Source organism: Mobula birostris, chromosome 7 (assembly GCF_030028105.1).
Source record: "Mobula birostris isolate sMobBir1 chromosome 7, sMobBir1.hap1, whole genome shotgun sequence".
Lineage (NCBI taxonomy): Eukaryota > Metazoa > Chordata > Chondrichthyes > Myliobatiformes > Myliobatidae > Mobula > Mobula birostris.
Window position 1 is genome coordinate 10,679,909 of NC_092376.1, and position 22,471 is coordinate 10,702,379.

Here is a 22,471-nt window from a genome sequence, read left to right on the forward strand (position 1 = left end):
CACCTGGCTGGGTCCGCTAAACCCGTTGCTACGAGCGGCCCTTAGCAACCGGGTGCTGGCGAAGCCTGCAGACGGAGTGGGTGGAAGTAACCGGGGACCCTGCTCGAAGTGTTCGGACGCTTCGAGGCTTTGGGGGTGTTACTGAACTCGCAGCGCCGTGGTGTGTGAGTGTGATGCGCTGGGCCGGTGTAGGGCCTTCTCCTCAGGGCTGGCGTTTGGGTCCCCCCACCCCTTCCCTTTCCTCCATGCTCCTTTCCTTTCCTCCACTCCACCCTTTCCCCTTCCCCACCCATTCCCTTTGCCCCCCTCCCAGATGTAACAAGCCCAACATCTCCCTTCTAGCCTTCTAATCCTGGCAACATCCTTGTAAGACTTTTCTGCACCCTTTCCAGTTTAAACCACGTCTTTCGTATAACAAGGCAATCAAAACTGTAGACAGTAATTCAAGTCGGAAGTCAAAGTCGAGTTTATTGTCATATACACTAGTACAAACTGATGTACTGAAAAAACTTGCTGCAATATCACAAGCACGAACGGCATTCACAAGTAAACATAATTTAAAGACAATTTTTTGCAGGAACAACACAGTTGGAGCTAAAACAAAGTGTAGCCTCACCAATGACTTGTACACCTGCCATTATGACTCCCACCACTATGTTCCCTTTTCCGACACCTTTTTGTGTCCTTGATGGTGGGTGTGCTGGTGTTGGTGATGTGTTGAGCAGTATTGACTACCTGCTGCAATATTGTTTCTGTAAGCAGCTTGTTAGGATGCTCTCTACTGCACATCTGCTGAATGATAGACAGTGCATTGAGATAGTAAAACGAAAACCAGAGTACAGAATATTACAGAGAAAATGCAGTGTGGTAGACAAATAAAACACAACAGATTTGGGAGAACAAGAATCCATCTTTAGAATCTTGGATGTCTTCAAGAGTCTGATAGAAGCTGTCGTTGAGTTTGGTGGTTCATTTTCTCAAGCTTTTGTATCCCCTGCCAGACTGCAGAGGAGAGGAGATAGAATGACTGAGGTGGGAGGAGTCCTTGATTGTTGGCTGCGTTTCCAATGCAGTATAGACTGAGTCAATGGAGGGGTGGCTGGTTTGTGTGATGGACTGTGCTGCGTTCACAACTCTGCAATTTCTTGTGGCCTTGAGCAGATAGACTGAGACAATCAGATGCTAGAACAGAATTAGGCCACTTGCGCCCCATCGAGTTTGCTCTGATGTTCCATCATGGCTGATTTATCATTCCTCTCAACCTCATTCTCCGGCTTTTTGCTTATAATTTTTGATCCCCTGACTAATCAAGAAACTATCAACCTCTGCTATAAATATACCCAATGGTATGGCCTGTACAACCATCTGTGTCAATGGATTCCATAGATTCACTGGCCTCTGGCTAAAGAAATTCCTCTTCATTTCTGTTCTAAGCAGATGTCCTTGTATTCTGAGGATGTGCCCTCTGGTCCGAGACTCCCCTACTGTAGGAAGCATCCTCTCCATGTCCACTCTGTCTAGGCCTTTCAATATTTGATAGGTTTCTATAAGATCCGGTTCAAATGAAGAGTCCTGACCCAAAAGGTTGACTGTCCATTTCCCTCAACAGATACTGCCTGACTCACTGAGTTCCTCAAGCAGCTTGTTCGTTGTTTCAAAATCAGGTTTATTTTCACTGTTTTATATAATGTGGAATTTGTTGTTTTGTGGCAGCAATACAGTGCAGGGACATAAAATTACTATAAATTACAAAATAAAATGAATAATGAGGTAGTGTTCATGGACTGTTTAGAAATCTGATGGCAAAGGCAAAGAAGTTGTTTCTGAATAACGATTTCCCTGTGTTTATACTGGAAGTCTCTATTAATAAAGCCCAGAATTGTGTATGCATTATTAACTATTTTCTCTTTTAATGAGTTAATGTATCATTGAAAGATCCTGTTTGAAAAGGCCACAGTCTATAATGGAGTACCAGGTTAGATTTTTTTGAGCTTGTGGGTCCAGAATCAGATTTAGCTTTAATATCACTGGCATACATTGTGAAATTTATAAAAAACTATAAATTACAATAAGAAATATATAGTGCAAAAATAGTGAGGTAGTGTTCATGGGTTCATTGTCCATTCAGAAATCTGTTCCTAAAACATTGTGTGTACGTCTTCAGGCTTCTGTACTTCCTCTCTGATGGTCGTAATACGATTCCCAGAATGAAAGTGTTAGTGTATGAGGAGCATTTGATGGCTCTGAGCCTGTACTCACTGGAACTTCGAAGAATGAGGGGAGGATCTCATTGAAATCTATTAAGTAGGTTTTCCTTTCAGTCAAGATGGCGCCTACGGTACAACACTTCTTTGACTGGCATATTCTAGATAGATTACGAAACCAAAAATTCCACTACTTTTTTGTATTTTACATTTGTTTTTCATCCTGAATGTGATTCTGGAGCTGTTGGAGCCTGTGATTGCAGTTTGGAGATTGTTTGGGTGTTCCAGTGCTCTGCAGTCTCCAAGATGATTCTGGTAGACAGACAATGTGTGGGAACCTCATGGTGAGAAGGCTGCGGGGCGCAAGCCGATGTTCAACTCCATTTCGCTGATTAAGACTTCCACTGTTTGCTGATTTAAAGAGACGAAGGAGATTGAAACATCAAGATGAATGCAGTATGTGAGCACTGGCTGCCTGCCTTTTGATCGCTGGTGGGATTGCTCTGCTACAGAGAGGAAACTGCCTTTTGATCGCTGTGCTACAGAGGGAAAGGCCTACTGCTGGACTTGGAGAATATTCAACACAGCCGGGTTTTCTGTGTTCGGGATATGGACTTGGACTATGGGGAATTTGGGGGTGAAGGCGCTTGTTCTGTTTTTGTATGTTTTTTGTGCGGGGAGGAGGATTTGGGGGTTGATCATCGTGCTGCCGTTCCTTTCTTTTCTTTCTTTGGTCCGTGGCTATCTGAAGAAGAAGAATTTCAGAGTTGCATACTTTGATAGTAAAGGCATCTGTTAGTCTTGCGAGACCATGGACCTGCGCCTGGAAGGTCTTCACTCTCCAGGGCGCAGGCCTGGGCAAGGATGTATGGAAGACCAGCAGTTGCCCATGCTGCAAGTCTCCCCTCTTCACGACACCAATGTTGTCCAAGGGAAGGGCATTAGGACCCGTACAGCTTGGCACTGGTGTCGTCGCAGAGCAATGTGTGATTAAGTGCCTTGCTCAAGGCCAGAACACGTTGCCTCGGCTGGGGCTCAAACTCACGACCTTCAGGTTGCTAGTCCAATGCCTTAACCACTTGGCCACGTGCCCACACGACCCCATACTTTGATAATAAATGAACTTTTGAAAGTTGAATATTGAAAGGACTAGATAGAGTGGACGTGGAGAGGATGTTTCCTATAGTGGGGGAGTCCAGGAGCAGCCTTAGAATAGAAGGAAAACAGCTATGAGGATGAATTTCTTCAACCAGAAGGTAGTGAATAAGCGGAATTCATTGCCACATCCAGCTGTGGAGGCCAAGTCACTGGGGATATTTAAAGTGGAGATTAATAGGTTCTTGATTAGTAAGGATGTCAAAAGTTATGGAGCGAAGGCAGGAGAATGGGACTGAGGACTGAGAAGGGTAATAAATTAGCCATGATGAAATGTTGGAGCAGATTTGATGTATTGAAAGGCCTAATTCTGCTCCTATGTTTTATGGTCTTATGGCCTAATGGTCTAAGAGGAGAGCACAGTCTGGTTGTTGGAGTGAGATCTGAACACTCAGACAGCTTGTCTTTCCCAGTCTCTTAATCTGAAGTTAAATAATTAGTAGCAATTCCATCTAGGTTTTAAACTATTTTGCATATGTCTGAATTAATTTACTGGGCTAGTTATCCAAAGGCCTGGGGTAATGATCCAAAGACTGTAGTAAAAGCACGAGGAATTTAAGTTCAGGGAGAAATGAGAAGTAATAATAAATAACTAATACCAGTAATCAAGCCAATGAAACTGCAGGGTTATTTGGTTAACCTTTTAAAGAAAGTAATCATTTTCCCTAGCTTGTCTTATTTCTGACTCAGAGCAAATGGTTTGGTACAGTAACTGCTCTGCCTAAGACCGCAAGAGAGTTGCAGATACAGCTTAGCACATTAAAGATACCAGCCTTCCCTTAGATTTGGTCTGCACTTCTTGCTCCCTCTGTAAAACAGAGACACCTCCCACTCCTTCCTCCTTCAATCAGGCAGAAGAGAGATAAAAAGATCAGCTTTATTTCTCGCTTGTACATCAAAACATGCAGTCAAATGTAACATTTGTGTCAGTAACCAACACAGTCCGAGGAGTTGGGGGTAGCCTGCAAGTGTCGCCATGCTTCCAGCACCAGGTCAACATGGCCACAACTCCTTAACCTGTACGTATTTGGAACGTGGAAGGAAACTGGAGCACCCGGGAAAACCTACAAACTTCTTACAAACAGTGGCAAGCATTGAACCGTAATCACTGATCGCTGGTGCCTGAAAGATAAATCACCCGGCTTGCAGACAGATCCTGCTTCATCTTTTTCTTGTAGTAAGATGGAGCCTTGGCCTCAATGTCTACTACATAATGGTCCTGCGTATTGTCTGCCAGTACTGTGTTTTCTCTGTATTCCCCCACATATTAGCCGTTTTTGTCTGGGGAAAAAGTCCCTGGCTGTCCATTCGATTATATGCCTCATCATCTTGTACACCTCTATCAAGTTATCTCTCATCCTCCTTCTCTCCAAAGAGCCAAGCCTTAGCTCACTGAACCTCTCTTCAAAAGACATGCTCTCTAATCCAGACAGCATCCTGGTAAATCTCCTCTGCACCCTCTCTAAAGCTTCCCCCAACCACCTTCTATTTAGGGGACCAGAACTGAACACAATATTCCAAGTGTGGTCTAACCAGGGGTTTTATAGAGCAGCAACATTAGCTCACGACTCTTGAACTTTCACCTTGTACTGGCATTCTGTGTCCCATTCATTCTTATACTGTACTTTTTTCTAAAGGATGAAGATGCCAGTTGAAGTGTCCATCTCACAGCATCACACTTCACATTGACGTGGCCCCTCAGTGACAGCGGGCACCACTTACCACTCAGCTCAAGGATATGGAACTTCAGTTACGTTTGGCAACACCAATGTTGCTATTTAGAGAGCTGAGGGAATTAAGAGAGATTTTCACAACAATGTTCATGATTCAAGATTGTTTGTTGTCTTTCTTCAGTACACCAATGTAAAGGGGAACAAAATGATTATGAGTCCATTTCTCTAGTGCAGGATAAAAATAACACAATAAGCATAAAGAAAACAATAAAAAACACAATAAATAAAAGCAATCCTATAAGACATGATGTACGAGTAGCTATTGCGCGTGGTCGTATAAATTTAAGATTAGCGTGTATACATAAACTGATTATACTTATATAAAGTGACACTAGGTGCAGGAGTATCTACGTGAGGTGACTCTGACAGGAAACAATAAAGTGACAATGTGATTCTTGGCAACAGAAACTCTTCTCGGTAGCAGCAGGCATATGGAAGCACAGTAGGAATGTGACTGTCTCAGTGTAGGTATGAAGTGTGGAGCGGAAGTGTGAAGTGGCAGTGCATTGGGGGAGGGAGGAGGTAAAGGGACCCGAGGACCTGCAGAGAGGAGTGACTGATGTGGATGTAGTGGTGCTGGTTGTGGGGTGGGTCCTGAATAGAGATTACCACAGACAGGAGGGACAGTAACCTGAGGTTATACTCTTGGGATAATCGGCAAAAAAAAGGGAAGAGTATTGAGACTCTTCTGCCTCTTCAGGTGGTTGGACCAGAGAGTAACTTTCAGAAAGGAATTAGATATCTGAAAACATTTTTCAATGGAATAGAATTACCAACATAAACAACAGGAATTATGCAGATGCTGGAAATTCAAGCAACACACATCAAAGTTGCTGGTGAACGCAGCAGGCCAGGCAGCATCTGACAAAGAGTCTGGGCCTGAAACGTCGACTGTACCTCTTCCTAGAGATGCTGCCTGGCCTGCTGCGTTCACCAGCAACTTTGATGAGAATTGCCAACATGATTGGTTGTGTGGACACTAACAACTGTATAAGACATCACGGTCCACTAAAGCATATACACAAGAGATTTGCAGATGATGGAAATCCAGAGCAACACACACAAGGTGCTGGTGGAACTCAGCAGGTTAGGCAGCATCTACAGAGAGGAATAAAGAATGACGTTTTGGGCCGAGAGCAAAATGTCAACTCTTTGAAACTCTCCGTACATAGGTGCTGCCTGGTCGCTGAATTCCTTCAGCATTTTGTGTGTTGCAGGCCACTACAAGGCTGTCCATATTATTGTCAGCTGGCACTAACTCTTAGAAGTGTAATATATTAAATGCACTCCTCTTCGAGTACTTACTTCACTTCTGTAGACTCTCCTGATAGAATCAGGGCTATACAACATGGAAACAAACCCTTCTATCTAATTTGTCCATCTTATCAATACATCATAGAAAACATTTCTATCTGTTTGCATCATGGCAACTGTCCACAAAAAACTGCACAGCTCAGCACCTCCCCTCCATGGCTTTGGTCTATTCTCAGTAAAGCAGACTCATCCACCCTGGACATTTTCTATTCTCCCCTCTCCCATCGGGCAGAAGATATAAAAGCCTGAAAGCACATAACACCAGACTCAAGGACACTGCTGTCAGACTCTTAAATGAACCCCTTATGTGATAAAATGGACTCTTGATCTCACAATCTACCTCATGATCTTTCATTTTATCGTTTTCCATACTATGCTTTTCGGTAGCTTTTATTCTGCATTATTGTTTTACCTTATGTACCTTGATGTACTGTGTAATGATTTGATCTTTATGAACAGTATGCAAGACAAGCTTTTCACTGCATCTTGGTACACGTGACGATAATAAACCAATACCAACAGTGAGCAAGATCCCATTTGCCTGCATTTGACCTTGAAGCTTTTCCTATCCAAGTTCATCTTAATGTCTTTATATGTTTTTTGTACGTGCTTCAACCACTTCCAGTGGCAACTCATTCAATATGTGCACCACCCTCTCTATGAGGAAGTTAACCCTCAGATCCCCTCCAAATTCTACACCCGCTTTCAGCCTAAAGGTAGGCCCTCCCATTTTTTGATTCCCTTTCTTTTTCAGATTCAGAGATACAGTGCAGTAACAGGCCCTTCTGGTCCAATGAGTCCAGACTGCCCAAGTACATCCAATTGACCAATTAACCTACTAACCTGGAATGACGGAAGAAACCGGAGCACCAGGTGGGGGTAGGGGGAACCATGTGGTACGAGGGAGCATTGTTCCCTCTAAGGCTACGTCCACACTAGACCGGATAATTTTGAAAACGCCAGTTTCGCGTAAAAACAATAGGCGTCCACACCAGGCGTTTTTGAAAATACCTCCGTCCACATTAAAATGGGTACTTGGGCGAATCTCCTCCTACTGGACATGCGCAGGACACATCTACAGAAAACAGGCAAAGAGGAAACGGTATACTATTTCCGTTTCCGCTGCGGCGTTGTGCTATTTCCATTGGTCAAAAACTAGAGTACCTACAACAACAGTGAAAGAAAGTTTTCAACGATGTCTTCGAGATCTTGTTTTCACCACATGATCAGGAAGGAGGTAGAGAAGGCTGAGGTCCTACTCCACTAGGTTTAGAAAGTTAATACCCTTCAACTATCAGGTTCCTTCTTCAGTCACCTCAACACTGAACTGATTCCGCAACCTGTAGACTCACTTTCAAGGACTCATGTTCTCAGTATTTTTTTGGTATTTGCACGATTTGTCTTTGTTGCCCATTGGTTGGTTGTCAGTCTTTGTTTATGTGTAGTTTTTCATAAATTCTGTTTTTTTCTATTTTCCTGTAAATGCCTGCAAAAAATGAATCTCGGGTAACATATATGTACTTTGGTAATAAACTTACCTTGACTTTGACTTCTGTTCCTGCAGTGGCCATGTTACACCTGACTTTCAGTGCCTGCGGGTTTATGGCCATTTACCAGCTGGGTGCAGCAGTTGCCCTGCACAGACACGGTCACAAACTCCTCGGCAAGATGCAGAACTACGCTGGAGCTTCTGGTGGAGCCATGGTCGCTGCCGTTCTGCTTACGCAACCCGAAACGTTAGAGGTGAGTGTGGAAGGTGGAACTCGCATCGTACCTCACCTTGCCTGGTGAAAGGTCGGAGGATCTCAGTGGGCAGGCAGCATCTGTGGGAGGGAGATGGACTGACAACTTTTCAAGTCGAGATCCTTTGTCTCCCACCCCACTTCATTTCACTTTACGCATCACAATTTGGAGGAACAACACATCCTATTCCCCCGGGTCATCCACTGCACACACAAGCTTCCCCCACTTACCCACCCCCACTGATCCCTTTTTGACACCATCTGCTATTCACCATTCACCTCTCCCCAAAAGTTCAAATTTCAAAGTAAATTTATTATCAAAATACATACAAGTTGCCATTTACAACCCTGAGATTCATTTTCTTGTGGGCATTCAGGGTAAATTGAAGAAGCATTATAGAATCAATGAAAGACCCCAATCGGTGTGCGAAAGATAACAAACTGTGGAAATACAAACGGGGAAAACAATAATAATAGATAGATGTGTATAAAGTGATGAGGGGCCAGCCCTTTAAACCTACCCCAAAATAAATCTAACCCTCCCATGTAGCTCTCTATTTTTCTTTCATCCATCTGACTCTCTAGAAGTCTCTAAAATGTCCCTAATGTATCTGCCTCTACCATAAAACCTGGCAATGCATTCCATGCACTTACCACTATTTCTATAAAAAAACCTACCTCGGACAACCCCCCCATACTTCCTTTTAAATCACTTTTAAAGTATACCCTGTTGTATTGGCCATTGCTGTCCTGGGGAAAAAGGTGTTGGTAGTCCACTCCATCTATGCCTCTTATCATCTTATACACCTCTACCAAGTAACCTCATCCACCTTCATTCTAAAGAGAAATGCCTTAGCTTGTGCAACCTTTCCTCACCAGGCATTTCCTTAGTCCAGGCAGCATCCTGGTAAATCTCCTCTGCACCCTCTCGAAAGCTTCCACATCCTTCTTAGAATGAGGTGACCCAAATTAAGCACAATACTCCGTGTCGTTTCACCAGAGTTTTGTAGAGTTACAACATTTATCTTGAGGTTCTTGAACTCACCTCCTCCCCAATTAATGAAGGGCAACACACGGTTTGCCTTCTTAACCACCCTGTCAACTTGTGTGGCAACTTTGGGGGATCTATCGAGGTGGATCCACGATTACCCTGTTCGTCCACATTGCCTTTAATGTTGTATTCTGCTGTTACCAATCATTGCTGAGAGAGTCTGCTGCTGAGGAAGTTGAGTATCCAGTTGCAGAGGGATGTACAGAGGACCAGGCCTTGCAGTTTGAAGATATTTCATGGGATGATTGTGTTCAACACCAACCTGTACGTAGGTGATCCTGTTGTGCAGTTGGTCTAGAGTGCAACAAACAGCTAGAGAAATCTCATCTGTTGTGGGGGTATTCAAATTGAAGTGGATCATGTCAGTGCTCACTGAAGTGGATTATGTCAGCACCTTCTGGTGATGAAATATCTCAGTATTTACAACTCTGATGTTTTTTGCAAATCCCTTTGTGTCTTTGTCGCTCATTGCTTCAAGCCTTCATTTGTGGTGCACAATTTCATTGCCCTGCTGGGTCAGGGTTTTTATGTTGCAGGCCTTTCTAAGCCTTTGCATTAACTACTTCTTCATAAAATACTCCTTGCTGCGCTGTAACAAAAGTAAATTAAAATTGGTTCCTTGTACTCTTCTGATTCTGCAGCAGGAGATATTTGCAAAGTAAGAAGGCACTATACACGTGTTATAGGTTATGAGAAATATATAACGAATAATGTTCAGAAAGAAAGTAAAATGTTTAATACAGTGGTAACAGAGACAAAAAAGACGTATCAACCAAAAAGACAAAGCTCAACTCACACTGTATATAGCCAGATGGATCTACAAGTGCCCAACAGCTTTTCCAGTCCCTCTCTCCCCCGTCTCTCCCCCCTCTCCCCCTCTCTCTCCCCTCCCCCTCTCTCCCTCTCCCCTCCCCTCTCTCCCTTCCCTCCTTCCCTTTTTCCCTCTCCCTCGCCCCCTCGCTCTCTCTTCCCCCGTCTCTCTCTCTCTCTCTTTCCACCCCGTCTCTTTCCCCTGTCTCTCTTTCCCCGTCTCTCTTTCCCCATCTCTCTTTCCCCGTCTCTCTTTCCCCGTCTCTCTTTCCCCGTCTCTCTCTCCCCCGTCTCTCTCTCCCCCGTCTCTCTCTCCCCCGTCTCTCTCTCCCCTCTTGTCTCTCTCTCTCCCCCTCGTCTCTCTCTCTCTCCCCCTCGTCTCTCTCTCTCTCCCCCTCGTCTCTCTCTCTCTCCCCCCTCGTCTCTCTCTCTCTCTCCCCCCTCGTCTCTCTCTCTCCCCCATCTCTCTCTCCCCCCCTTGTCTCTCTCTCCCCCCTTGTCTCTCTCTCTCTCCCCTGTCTCTCTCTCCCCCCGTCTCTCTCTCCCCCCTTGTCCCTCTCTCCTTGTCTCTCACTATCTCTCTGTCTCTCCCCTTGTTCCTCGCTCCTTTCTCTCTTTCTCCCCCTCACCCCTCCCACCTTGTCTCTGCCTGTGTGTGTCTCTCTCTCTCGCGAATCAAATTTAACTCTTTCCTTACAAGCTTGTCCCTTTGTCCAAGATTTTGATCAGCTGTACTTGTACATACTGTTTCAATGATGTTCTAATTGCTTCTTTGCCAACTGCCTTGGAAAGTTTAACTATGTGCAGTGACCGAGGCAAAGCTTCTGCACCAGGGTCTCTGACAGCTTTCTCTTTTGCTGTAATTTTCTCTTGTCTGTGACGGTGAGCCAGTGTATGCCAAGTACACTTCCTGAAGCACACATACAATGTCCATCAATGTTCTAACTAGCTTCATTCCCCCTCACCTATCTTCCCCTTCACCTGGCCTCACCTATCACCTGCCAGTCTGCACAACTTCCCTTCACCGTATCTTTTTATTTGGCTTTCCGCCCTCTTCCTTTCCAGTCCTGATGAATGGTCTTGGCCTGAAACATCAACTGTTTATTTCTCTACATAGATGCCGCCAGACCTGCTGAGTTCTTCCAGCATTGTGTGTGTTACTCTGGAATTCCAGCATCTGCAGAACCTCTGGTGTTTAACACTTCCTGAACTACTGCTCTGTTCAAAGAAAGATTTTGTTCCTCTGCACTTTCCCCAACTCCAGAATCAGCTTTGCAATTCAGTTAGCGACCTCATCCAGTCTTAATTCTACTCTTGCAAGTCTGAGTACTTTTGGGGTTTGTTCACTGTCTTCTGCGCTGGATATAATCAAGTAGATAATAGTGCATCACTCACAACACACTGGAGGAACTCAGCAAGTCGGGCAGCATCCATGGAAAAGATCGGTCGACGTTTCGGGCCGGAACCCTTCATCAGGACTGTAGGGGGAAGGGGCAGAGGCCCTATAAAGAAGGTGGGGGGAGGGTGGGAAGGAGAAGGCTGGAGAGTTCCAGGTGAAAAACCAGTAAGGGGAAAGATAAAGGAATGGGGGAGGGGAGGCAGGGAGGTGATAGGCAGGAAAGGTGAAGAAGGAATAGGGGAAAACACAATGGGTAGTAGAAGGAGACAGAACTATGAGGGAGGTGATAGGCAGCTGGGGGAGGGGGCAGAGTGACATAGGGATAGAGGAAAGGTGGGGGGAGAGGGAATTACCGGAAGTTGGAGAATTCTATGTTCATACCAAGGAGCTGGAGACTACCTAGACGGTATATGAGGTGTTGCTCCTCCAACCCGAGTTTAGCCTCATCATGACAGTAGAGGAGGCCATGTATGGACATATCCGAATGGGAGTGGGAAGCAGAGTTGAAGTGGGTGGCTACTGGGAGATCCTGTCTGTTGTGGCGGATGGAGCGGAGGTGCTTGACGAAGCAGTCCCCCAATCTGTGTTGGGTTTCACCGATGTAGAGGAGGCCGCACTGGGAGCACTGGATGCAATAGATGACCCCAACAGACTCACAAGTGAAGTGTTGCCTCACTTGGAAGGACTGTTTGGGGCCCTGAATGGTGGCAAGAGAGGAGGTGTAGGGACAAGTGTAGCACGTGCGCTTACAGGGGTAAGTACCGGGTGAGAGATCCGTGGGGAAGGACGTGTGGATCAGGGAGTCGCGGAGGGACCGATCCCTGCGGAAAGCGGAGAAGGGTGGAGAGGGAAAGATGTGCTTAGTGGTGGGGCCCTGTTGAAGGTGGCGGAAGTTGCGGAGGATAATGTGCTGGATCTGGAGGCTGGTGGGATGGTAGGTGAGGACAAGGGGAACTCTGTCCCTTTTGTGGTGGTGGGAGGATGGGGTGAGGGCCGAAGTGCGGGAAATGGAGGAGATGCAGGTGAGGGCATCATTGATGACAACAGAAGGGAAACCACAATCCTTAAAGAAAGAGGACATTTGAGACGTCCTGGAACGGAAAACCTCATCCTGGGAGCAGATGCGGCGGAGACGGAGGATCTGGGAATAGGGAATGGCATTTTTGCATGTGGTGTGGTGGGAAAAGGTATAGTTGAGGTAGTTATGAGAGTCAGTGGGCTTGTAGAAGACGTCAGTGGACTGTCTCCGAGAGATTGAGAAAGGGGAGAGAAGTGTCCGAGATAGACCAAGTGAATTTGAGGGCTGGGTGGAAGTTAGAAGTAAAGTCGATGAAATTGACGAGCTCAGCATGGGTGCAGGAAGCAGCACCAATGTAGTCATCAATGTACCGAAGGAAAAGTTGGGGAGCAATACCAGAATAGGTTTGGAGCACAGACTGTTCCACATAACCAACGAAGAGGCAGGCATAGCTAGGGCCCATGCGAGTACCCATAGCTACACCCTTAGTCTGAAGAAAGTGGGAAGAGCCAAAAGAGAAGTTATTGAGTGTGAGAACCAGTTCCGCCAACTGGAGGAGGGTAGTGGTGGTGGGGAACTGTTGAGGTCTATTATCCAGAAAGTAGCAGAGGACTTTGAGGCCTTCTTGATGGGGAATGGAGGTGTATAAGGATTGGACAGCCATAGTGAAAATGAAGCGGTCGGGACTGGGAAACTGGAAGTTATTGAAGAGGCATGGGATGTATCCGGGACGTAGGTGGGGAGGGACTGAACTATGGGTGACAAAATGGAGCCCAGGTAGGCAGCTACAAGTTCGGTGGGACAGGAGCAGGCAGAAACTATGGGTCTGCCGGGACAGTCAGGCTTGTGGATCTTGGGGAGGAGGTAAAACCAAGCGGTGCGGGGTGTGGGAATTATGAGTTTAGCGGCTGAGGATGGAAGGTCTCCGGAGTTGATAAGGGCGATGATGGTACGGGAGACAATAGTTTGATATTTTTTGGTGTGGTCCTGTTCCAGGGGTAAGTAAGAGGAGGTGTCAGAGAGCTGCCGTTTGGCCTCAGTGAGGTAGAGATCCGTCCGCCAGACTACTACGGCACCACCTTTGTCAGTGGGTTTGATGGTGAGGTTGGGATTAGTGCGGAGAGAGTGGAGGGCAGTGCATTCAGAGGGAGTGAGGTTGGAACAGGAGAGAGGAGTGGTGAAGTTGAAACGGTTGATGTCTGGGCGACAGTTGGAGATAAACAGATCGAGTGCAGGTAGAAGGCCCGGGCGGAGTGTCCAGGAGGAAGAGGAGGGTTGAAGACGGGAGAAGGGGTCCTCTGTAGGGGGAGGGGAATCCTTGCCAAAGAAGTAGGCTCAGAGACGTAGGTGACGGAAGAAGAGTTCAGCGTCATGGCGGGCACGGGACTCACTGAGGTGTGGACGGAGGGGGACAAAAGTGAGGCCCTTGCTAAGGACAGAACGTTCTGCCTCAGAGAGGGGAAGGTGAAGACACGGCAAGGGTTGGGGCTGGGGTCAGAGGAGGGTAAAAAGTGGGAGGTCTCGGGGGGGGTTGCGATGTTCAGGGAGAGCGGGGTTAGGGGAGAATGAGGGATCAGAGGAATGGAGGGGCGATGAGGGGTAGAGGGAAGGTTGGGAGTTGCGGGGAGGAAAGAGTGTAGTGAAGGAATCAGACGGGCAGTAGGCCAGCGGCAGTAAGAGCGGTTCCGGTCCGGAGAGGGTCGGGACCTCGGTCCGAGCTGGATCTAGAGCTGGGGGTGGTGCAGCCTGTAGCCTGCAGGGCCCCAGAGCTGAGGTCGGAGTCGGAGGTGAGTGAGGCTATGGCCCACTGGGGGCTGGTGCCCATGTCCGGGAGGCCGTGGTTCCAGTCGGGGTCGGGGTCAGAGTCAGAGGCGGATGGGTCTTCAGCCTGCCGAAGGCCTGAGAAGTCGAGGTCCGAGGGGTCCGGGCTGGAGCCGGTGGTTGTCGTCGGCTCCAGGCGGCGAGCTTGTGGTCCCTCTTGGACGTGAGGAAGGAGAAGAAACGGTTGGAGGCGGAGAATGAAGTGTAGGAGAGGTCAATGGCAGACGGTGGAGAGTGTGGCCTGAAGTGGTGGCAGAGAGAGGGACAGGGCCCGTATCCGGTGCTCCCGGTGCGGCCTCCTCTGCAGCGGTGAAACCCGACGCAGATTGGGGGACCGTTTCGTTGAGCACCTCCGCTCCGTCTGCCACAACAGTCAGGATCTCCCAGGAGCCACCCACTTCAACTCTGCTTCCCACTCCCATTCAGATGTGTCCATACATGGCCTCCTCTACTGCCATGATGAGGCTAAACTCGGGTTGGAGGAGCAACACCTCATATACTGTCTAGGTAGTCTCCAGCCCCTTGGTATGAACATAGAATTCTCCAACTTCCGGTAATTCCCTCCCCCCCCCCTTTCCTCTGTCCCTATGTCACTCTGCCCCCTCCCCCAGCTGCCTATCACCTCCCTCATGGTTCCGCCTCCTTCTACTACCCATTGTGTTTTCCCCTATTCTTCCTTCACCTTTTCTGCCTATCACCTCCCTGCCTCCCCTCCCCCACCCCTTTATCTTTCCCCTTACTGGTTTTTCACCTGGAACCTACCAGCCTTCTCCTTCCCACCCTCCCCCCACCTTCTTTATAGGGCCTCTGCCCCTTCCCTCTACAGTCCTGACGAAGGGTTCCGGCCCGAAAAGTCGACCAATCTTTTCCACGGATGCTGCCCGACCTGCTGAGTTCCTCCAGCATGTTGTGAGTGTTGCTTTGATCCCAGCATCTGCAGATTATTTTGTGTTTAAGATAATAATGCATCTCCTCTGTTCAGTGTTCAGGGCTGATCCTGAGCTTCCAGTCACTTGTGCAGAAATATATTTTGAACTTTGTATTTTTTGTAACCATTTGATAAAACCATAAGATATAGGAGCAGAAATAGGCCATTTGGCCCATTGAGTCTGCTTCACCATTCAATCATGGGCTGATCAAATACTTCCAGTCATCCCCACTCCCCTACCTTCTCCCCATACCCTTTGATGCCCTGGCTAATCAAGAACCCATCTATCTCTGCCTTAAATACATCCATAGCTTGGCCTCCACAGCTGCCGGTGGCAACAAATTCCACAGATTTACTACCCTCTGACTAAAGTAATTTCTCCGCATCTCTGTTCTAAATGGACGTCCTTCAATCCTGAAGTCATGTCCTCTTGTCCTAGACTCCCCTACCATGGGAAGTAACTTTGCCATATCTAATCTGTTCAAGCCTTTTAACATTCAGAATGTTTCTATGAGATCCCCCCCTCATTCTCCTGAACTTCAGGGAATACATCCCAAGAGCTGCCAGATGTTCCTCATAGGGTAACCCTTTCATTGATGTGACAAAATGGAGTGGACAATCCCAAAGTGCTAAGGTAATATGTTGCAATATATGTACATGGCTAAAGTAACAAGGAGATACCACAATAAATGTGCTTAGTACAGGAATACATGACTGCAAGCATGCAATGTACTGCAATTGTACAGAAATGAGGAAGTAACAGACGAGTCAACTGCAAATTGGCAGACTACAACAAATGTTTTGGAAGGACTGAGATCACTGGAAATAGTAACCTCATCTTGTTCTTATGTATTTCTGTGTTTATTTTGAGATACAGCAGAGTCTGGTGTGCCTTTCAATCATGGTTGATTTATTTTCTCTTTCAACCCCATTCTCTTGCCTTCTTCCTATAATCTTTGACACCCTGACTAATCAAGAACCTAGCAGCCTTCTCTTCAAATGTACTCAATGACTTGGCTTTGACAGCTATCTGTGGCAATGAATTCCACTGGTTTATCACCTTCTGGCTAAAGAAATTCCTCCTCATCTCTGCTGTAGAGGGATGTCCTTCTATAAAAAATGCTGGTGAACGCAGCAGGCCAGGCAGCATCTATAGGAAGAGGTACAGTCGACGTTTCGGGCCGGGACCCTTCGTCAGGACTAACTGAAAGAAGCGATAGTAAGGGATTTGAAAGTGGGAGGGAGAGGGGGAGATCTGAAATGATAGGAGAAGAGAGGAGGGAAGGGGTGGATCTAAGAGCTGGGAAGTTGATTGGCAAAAGGGATGCCAGGCTGGAGAAGGGAGAGGATCATGGGACGGGAAGCCACACTCAGGTTGGAGGAACAACACCTTGTATGGCCTGCTGCGTTCACCAGCAATCTCTGTGTGTGTTGCTTGAATCTTCAGCATCTGCAGATTTCCTGGTGGATGTCCATCTATTCTGAGGTTGCACCCTCAAGTCCTAGGCTCCCCCACTAGTCAAGAATTTCTTAGTAGCTAAGCCAAGGTGCTGGATGTACTTTGTGTTTGGCCCCAGTTTCATAACATAACGGAGGGTCACAACCTTTATTGAAAGACAAATTAAGATAAATGGCTATTTTTATATTAAAAATCCCTTGTCAATATTTTTAGTCATTCTTCATAATATTTAATATCAGAGAGCATGCACTTAGGTGAGAGGGATAAGTTAAAGGACAGGTGCAGGGCAAGATTTTTGGCACAGAGTGGTGGGTGCCTGGAATGCGGTGGTAGAGGCAGATATGACAGAGGTGTTTAAGAGGCTCCTCAGGAAGCGTCTTGAGTGCGCAAGAATGAAAGGATTCTTACATTGTGTAAGTCGAAGGGATTAGTGTAGTTGAGCATTTGATTATTAATTTAATTGGTTCAACGCACCATTGTGGGCTGAAGGGCCTATTCCTATACTGTACTGGTTTATGTTCATAGAATTATGTCACAGGAGCATGCCCTTCAGCCCATCATGTCTATACTTGCCTTCAATTAACTGTCTGATGATTGGAGATATTTCGAAGCAGTCAAAAACACCTAAATTATTAAAGAATGTCAAGTGCATTAATAAAAATTAAAATGCAGTACATGCACATCACATTAGTAAAGATCGGTTATTGATGGTGTAAGTTCCGCTATTTCCATTGGGAAATGGCGGAAAATGCCTTGGATGACAGAAGGCCAAGAGTGGGATCAGGTGTGGGGATTAATGGTTGTCATAGACTCATAGAGCATTACAGTAGGGAAACAGGCCCTTTGGCTTATCTAGCCCGTGCCAAACTATTATTCTGCCTAGTCCCGTCGATGCACTTGTACCATAGCCCTGCATACTCCCCCATCCATGTACTTAACCAAACTTTTAAATATTGCAATTGAACCCACATCCACCACTTCCACACACAGCTTGCTACACACACACACACACACACACACACACACACACCACCCCTCCACCCCGCCCCCCCCCCCCACAGTCCCTTACATATTTCACCTTTCATCCTAAACCTATGATCTCCAGTTCTAGTCTCATCCAACCTCTCGGAAAAGCCTGCTTGCATTTACCCTACCTATACTCATATATTCCACTATACCCCAGTTCCACTGCCTGTAACTTTGTTGCTGCTCACAGACCAACTCTTCCTTGTGGATGGGCCATGGAAGCGACATTGAAGTCCTATACTGGCAGAGGACAAGGGTGAATTGTTAAGGGATACGGGTTGACTACAGGAAAGTGGTATTAGGGTGAAGGAATAGTCCTGATCTTACTAAATACAGAATAGGCATGAGGGGCCAAATGCCTCTTATTTATTAATACCATAGGGCTTAGTCAGGGAGTGAGCATGAGCTGTGATCAGGACTTGGATCCCTGCTCCCATCCCCTATAAACATGCGCTTAATGAATGGAATGAATATAAGACCCAGGAGTAGAATTATTTCATTTGGCCCTTTGAGTCTGTTCTACCATTTGATCATGGCTGATTTATTTTCCCTTTCAATCCAACTCTCCTGCCATCTCCCCATAACCTTTGTTCTTACAAATCCAGAGCCTATTAACCTCAACTTTAACTATGGACGGCATGGAGGTGTTAGAGTAACACTACTACAGTGCCAGCAACCCAGGTTCAATTCCAAGAGTTCATTTGTTCTCCCTGTGACAGCATGAGTTTCCTCCCACATTCCAAAGATGTACATATGGTTTAGTATGTTAAATTGGTCACAAGGGTGTAATTGGGTGGTGCGGGCTTGTTTGGCTGGAAGGGCCTTTTAGTGTGCTGTATCTCTAAATAAAATAAATATACCCAACGACTTGGCCTCCAGAGCCGAATGCGACGATGAATTCCACTGATTCAGCACACTCTGGCTAAAGACATTCCTCCTTGTCTCCGTACTAAGTGTGAGACATGGTCTGTGTTTAAGCCCTGTTAGCTATAACTCTGATTTGAGACACTGACGTGTCATGTGCATCATCTCCAAGTATTGTAATCATGTCTTTCAGAATCAGGTTGGTTATTACTGACACATGACATGAATTTTATTGTTCTGCGGCAGCAGTGTTCCTTTATTCAAGTTATTTCCAAGTGTGTGATGCCTTGCCAAACCTACACTCAGTGGTCACTTTATAAGGTACACCGGTACACCTGCTCGTTAATGCAAACAACTGATCAGCCAAGTCAATAGACAGAAGTATTTACACATGGGCAAGTGGTTAAGTTGCTGTTCAAACCAAACATCAGAATGGGGAAGAAATGTGACCCAGGTGACTGACCGTGGAATGATTGTTGGTGTCTGATGCGTGGTTGAGTAAATCAGAAATTGCTGATCTCCTGGGATTTTCATGCACAACAGTTTACAGAGAATGGTGTGAAAAACAAAAAAAACAATCCAGCGAGTGGCAGTTCTGTGGACGAAAATACCTTGTTAATGAAGGAGGTCAGAGGAGAATGGCCAGACTGGTCCAAGCTGATAGTAAGCTGACAGTAGCTCACATAACCACACGTTACAACAGTGATGTGTGAAAGAGCATCTGTGAATGCAGAACAGGTCAAACCTTGAGGTGTATAGACTACAGCAGCAGATGACCACACCAGGTTCCATACCTGTACCTAATAAAGTGTCCACTGAGTACAACAGCATGTTAAAAGATTCTTGGTGATGAGCAGGCCACTCTTCCACACTCTGTGTAATTTTATTTAATGAGATGCAGTACAGAACAGGCCCTTCCAGCCCAATGAGCTGCAGTGCCCTGCATCTCTCATCTATTTAACCCTAGCCTAATCACGGGACAATTTACAATCGCCAATTATCCTATTAACTGGTATGTCGATGAAATGTGAGAGCAAACTGGAGCACCCGGAGGATCCATTTGTTCACAGGGAGGAATGTACAAAGCCCTTACATACAACGTTGGAATTGAACTCCAAACTCCGATGCCCTGAGCTGTAGAAGCATGGCACTAACTGCTACACTACCATGGTGCCTCTTCTTTCCGCTTCTGCAGGTGATAACATGCTGGTATTTGGTATAAAAGGCACTTTGCTGGCATATTTACAGTATGTTGTTCCTGGCATGACTCTGATTCTTGGCTCAGGCTTTGCTGGAACTGGGATGCAACACCACTTGTGTAGAACAGCTTATCTAAATTGGAGCTAAGGATGTGAAGGAGAGACTTTAATATGTTCAGAATCGTAAAAGGTGCAAAGGAACTAATTTGGAGCTGACACAGGTGCGTTTCAGAGTAAGACACACAAGGTGCTGGAGGAACTCAGCAGGTCAGCCAACATTTATAGAAATGAATAAACAGTCGATATTTCGGGCCAAAATCCTTCATCAGGAATGGAAAGGAAAGAGACAGAAGCCAGAATAAGAAGGTAGGGGAAGCAGAGGAGTACAAGCTAGAAGGTGAGGGGGAAGGTAGGTAGGTGGAGACGGTGGGATGGAGCGAGAGCTGGGGGTGATTGGAAAAGGTCAAGGGCTGAAGGAGGAGGAATCTGATAGGTTAGGAGAGTGAGCCATGGGAGAAGGGGAAGGAGTGTGGCACCAGAGGGAGGTGATTGGCAGGTGAGGAGAAAAGAAGATGTAACAGGGGACCAGAATGGGGAATGGAAGAAGGGAGAAGGGGGTAGAGGAAGGAGAAATTGCTGGAAGCTAGAGAAATATATGTTCATGCCATAAGGTTGGAAGCAACCCAGACAGAATATGAAGCGTTTCTCTTCCAACCCAGGACTGAAAAGGTTAACATATGAGGAACCTTTGATGACTTTGGGCCTGTACTCGCTGGAGTGTAGAAGAATGAGGGGGAATCCTATTGAAATCTTTCAAATGTTGAAAGGTCTTGATAGAGTGACAGGGAAGGAATGCTTCTTATGGTTGGGAAGTCTAGGACCAGAGGGCACAGCTTCTGGATAGAGGGACGTCCATTTAGAACAGAGAGAGGAAATATTTCTTTAGCTGGAGGGTGATGAATCTGTGGAATTCTTTGTTATGGACAGCTGTAGAGGCCAAGTCGTTGCATATATTCAAGGCAGAGGTTCTTGATTAATTAGGGCATCAAAGGTTACGGGGAGAAGGCAGGAGAATAGGGTTGAGAGAGATAATAAAGAAACCATGAAGGAATGGTGGAGCAGACTCAATGGGCCAAATGGCCTAATTCTGCTCTAATGTTTTGTAGTAAAACTGTTATGTATCCTTTCTATGGTGAATCGATGGGGACATCTCAAATTTCTTTAGCCCCCTGAGGAAGCAGAGGCTCTCTAGGCAGTGACATCAACGTGGCTGGATCTCTGTGAAGTGGATCTAGCTTAGTTGAGCACCTTGGTCAGCATGTAGAGAACTTAGAACTGAAGAGCTTGTTTCCGTGCTGTATGACTCTTTGAAATTGTGTTCAGTCTGGTTGAGATCCATGTGGCATCTTTTGATCAGTATTATCCTACAATGATTGGTAGTCAGGAGCTTCAGCATCTTTCTGTTGTGAAAGGCTTATCCAATCCGTTGTATGATCAGAATGAAGCTGTGTTTATTGTTCTTTCTTTTCCCACTCTCAGCAATGTAAAGAATTTACCTACGAGTTTGCCGCTGATGTCAGGAGACAGATGTTTGGAGCAATAACCCCTGGCTATGACTTTATGAAGCTTCTTAGGTAAGGAACAGGAGAGGACCATTCAGTTTGTTGGGTTGAATGGCCTATCCCTTTGCCTTGTGTGATGCACCCAAGATGCTGAGTGGTATGGTAGTGTAGTGGTTAGCTCAATGTTTTACAGCATCAGCGATTACTGAACCGGGTTCAATTCCTGCCACTTTCTGTAAGAAGTTTGTACGTTCTCCTGGGTTTCCTCCAGGAGCTTAAAGACTTAAGATTTGGGGTTAATAAGCTGTGGATGTGCTACACTGGTGCCTGAGGCATGATGACAGTTACAGGCTGTTCTCATCCTTGGACTGTGTTAGTCGTTGATGCAAATGCCGCCTTTCACTGTATGTTTCGATGAAAGTGACAAATGACGCTAATCTTTACCTCTAATATGCACCTCTGACAAATCACCTCTCATCCTCCTTCACTCCAGCTTGCTTAACCTATTATCATGACACCTTTATAGTCATCATCATCATCATGTGCCGCATTGTCTGACGTGGGCGATCATGGTCTTTTCATTACTATGATTGTTCTTGGCAAATTTCTCTGCAGAAGTAGTTTGCCTTTGCCGCCTTCTGGGCAACGCCTTTACAAGGCGGGTGACAATTGTCATTGTCAATACTCTTCAGAGATTGTCTGGCGTCAGTGGTCGCATAACTGGGACTTGTGGTGTGCACCAGCTGCTCATACAACCATCCACCACCTGCTTCCATGGCCTCACGTGACCCTGATCAGGGGGGCTAAGCAGGTGCTACACCTTGCCCAAGGGTGACCTGCAGGCTAGGGGAGGGAAGGAGCACCTTACACCTCCTTTGGTAGAGACGTATCTCCACTCCATCACCCAAAATCTATAATACCAGGAATAAATGGTTAGCTTGAAGTGAAAATGGTGAAGGCAGTTACAGATTTAATTTGCCTTGAATACAAATGGTGTGAGAGTGATGTGGGTTGTTTATTTCATTGTTACAAAAGGCCAGTTATAGTGGCTGTACACAATGAAGATGATTGGATAATTCCCCTGTAAATAGAGTTTTGCAACTGTGGTGACGTAAACCACTGGATTGAATTAACCTCCACTGTTTTCAAACAAAAATGTCCTGTTGTTACTGCTTTTTCCCTCCCT

The 22,471-nt window shown here is 46.2% G+C and overlaps 1 protein-coding gene across 5 annotated transcripts in view; it reads left to right on the forward strand.

The window, feature by feature from the left end:
* Nucleotides 1–22,471, forward strand: part of pnpla4 (patatin-like phospholipase domain containing 4) — a 73,230-nt gene continuing 50,759 nt past the window's right edge. For 4 of the 5 annotated variants that reach the window (XM_072262620.1, XM_072262618.1, XM_072262616.1 and 1 more), the window contains exons 1-3: nt 1–164; nt 7,971–8,149; nt 21,263–21,357. In XM_072262620.1, coding sequence (XP_072118721.1) covers nt 7,976–8,149; nt 21,263–21,357 — 269 coding nt within the window. In that variant the 5' untranslated portion in view covers nt 1–164; nt 7,971–7,975. The remainder of the gene's footprint in view (nt 165–7,970; nt 8,150–21,262; nt 21,358–22,471) is intronic. The other variant, XM_072262617.1, reaches the window with a different exon arrangement.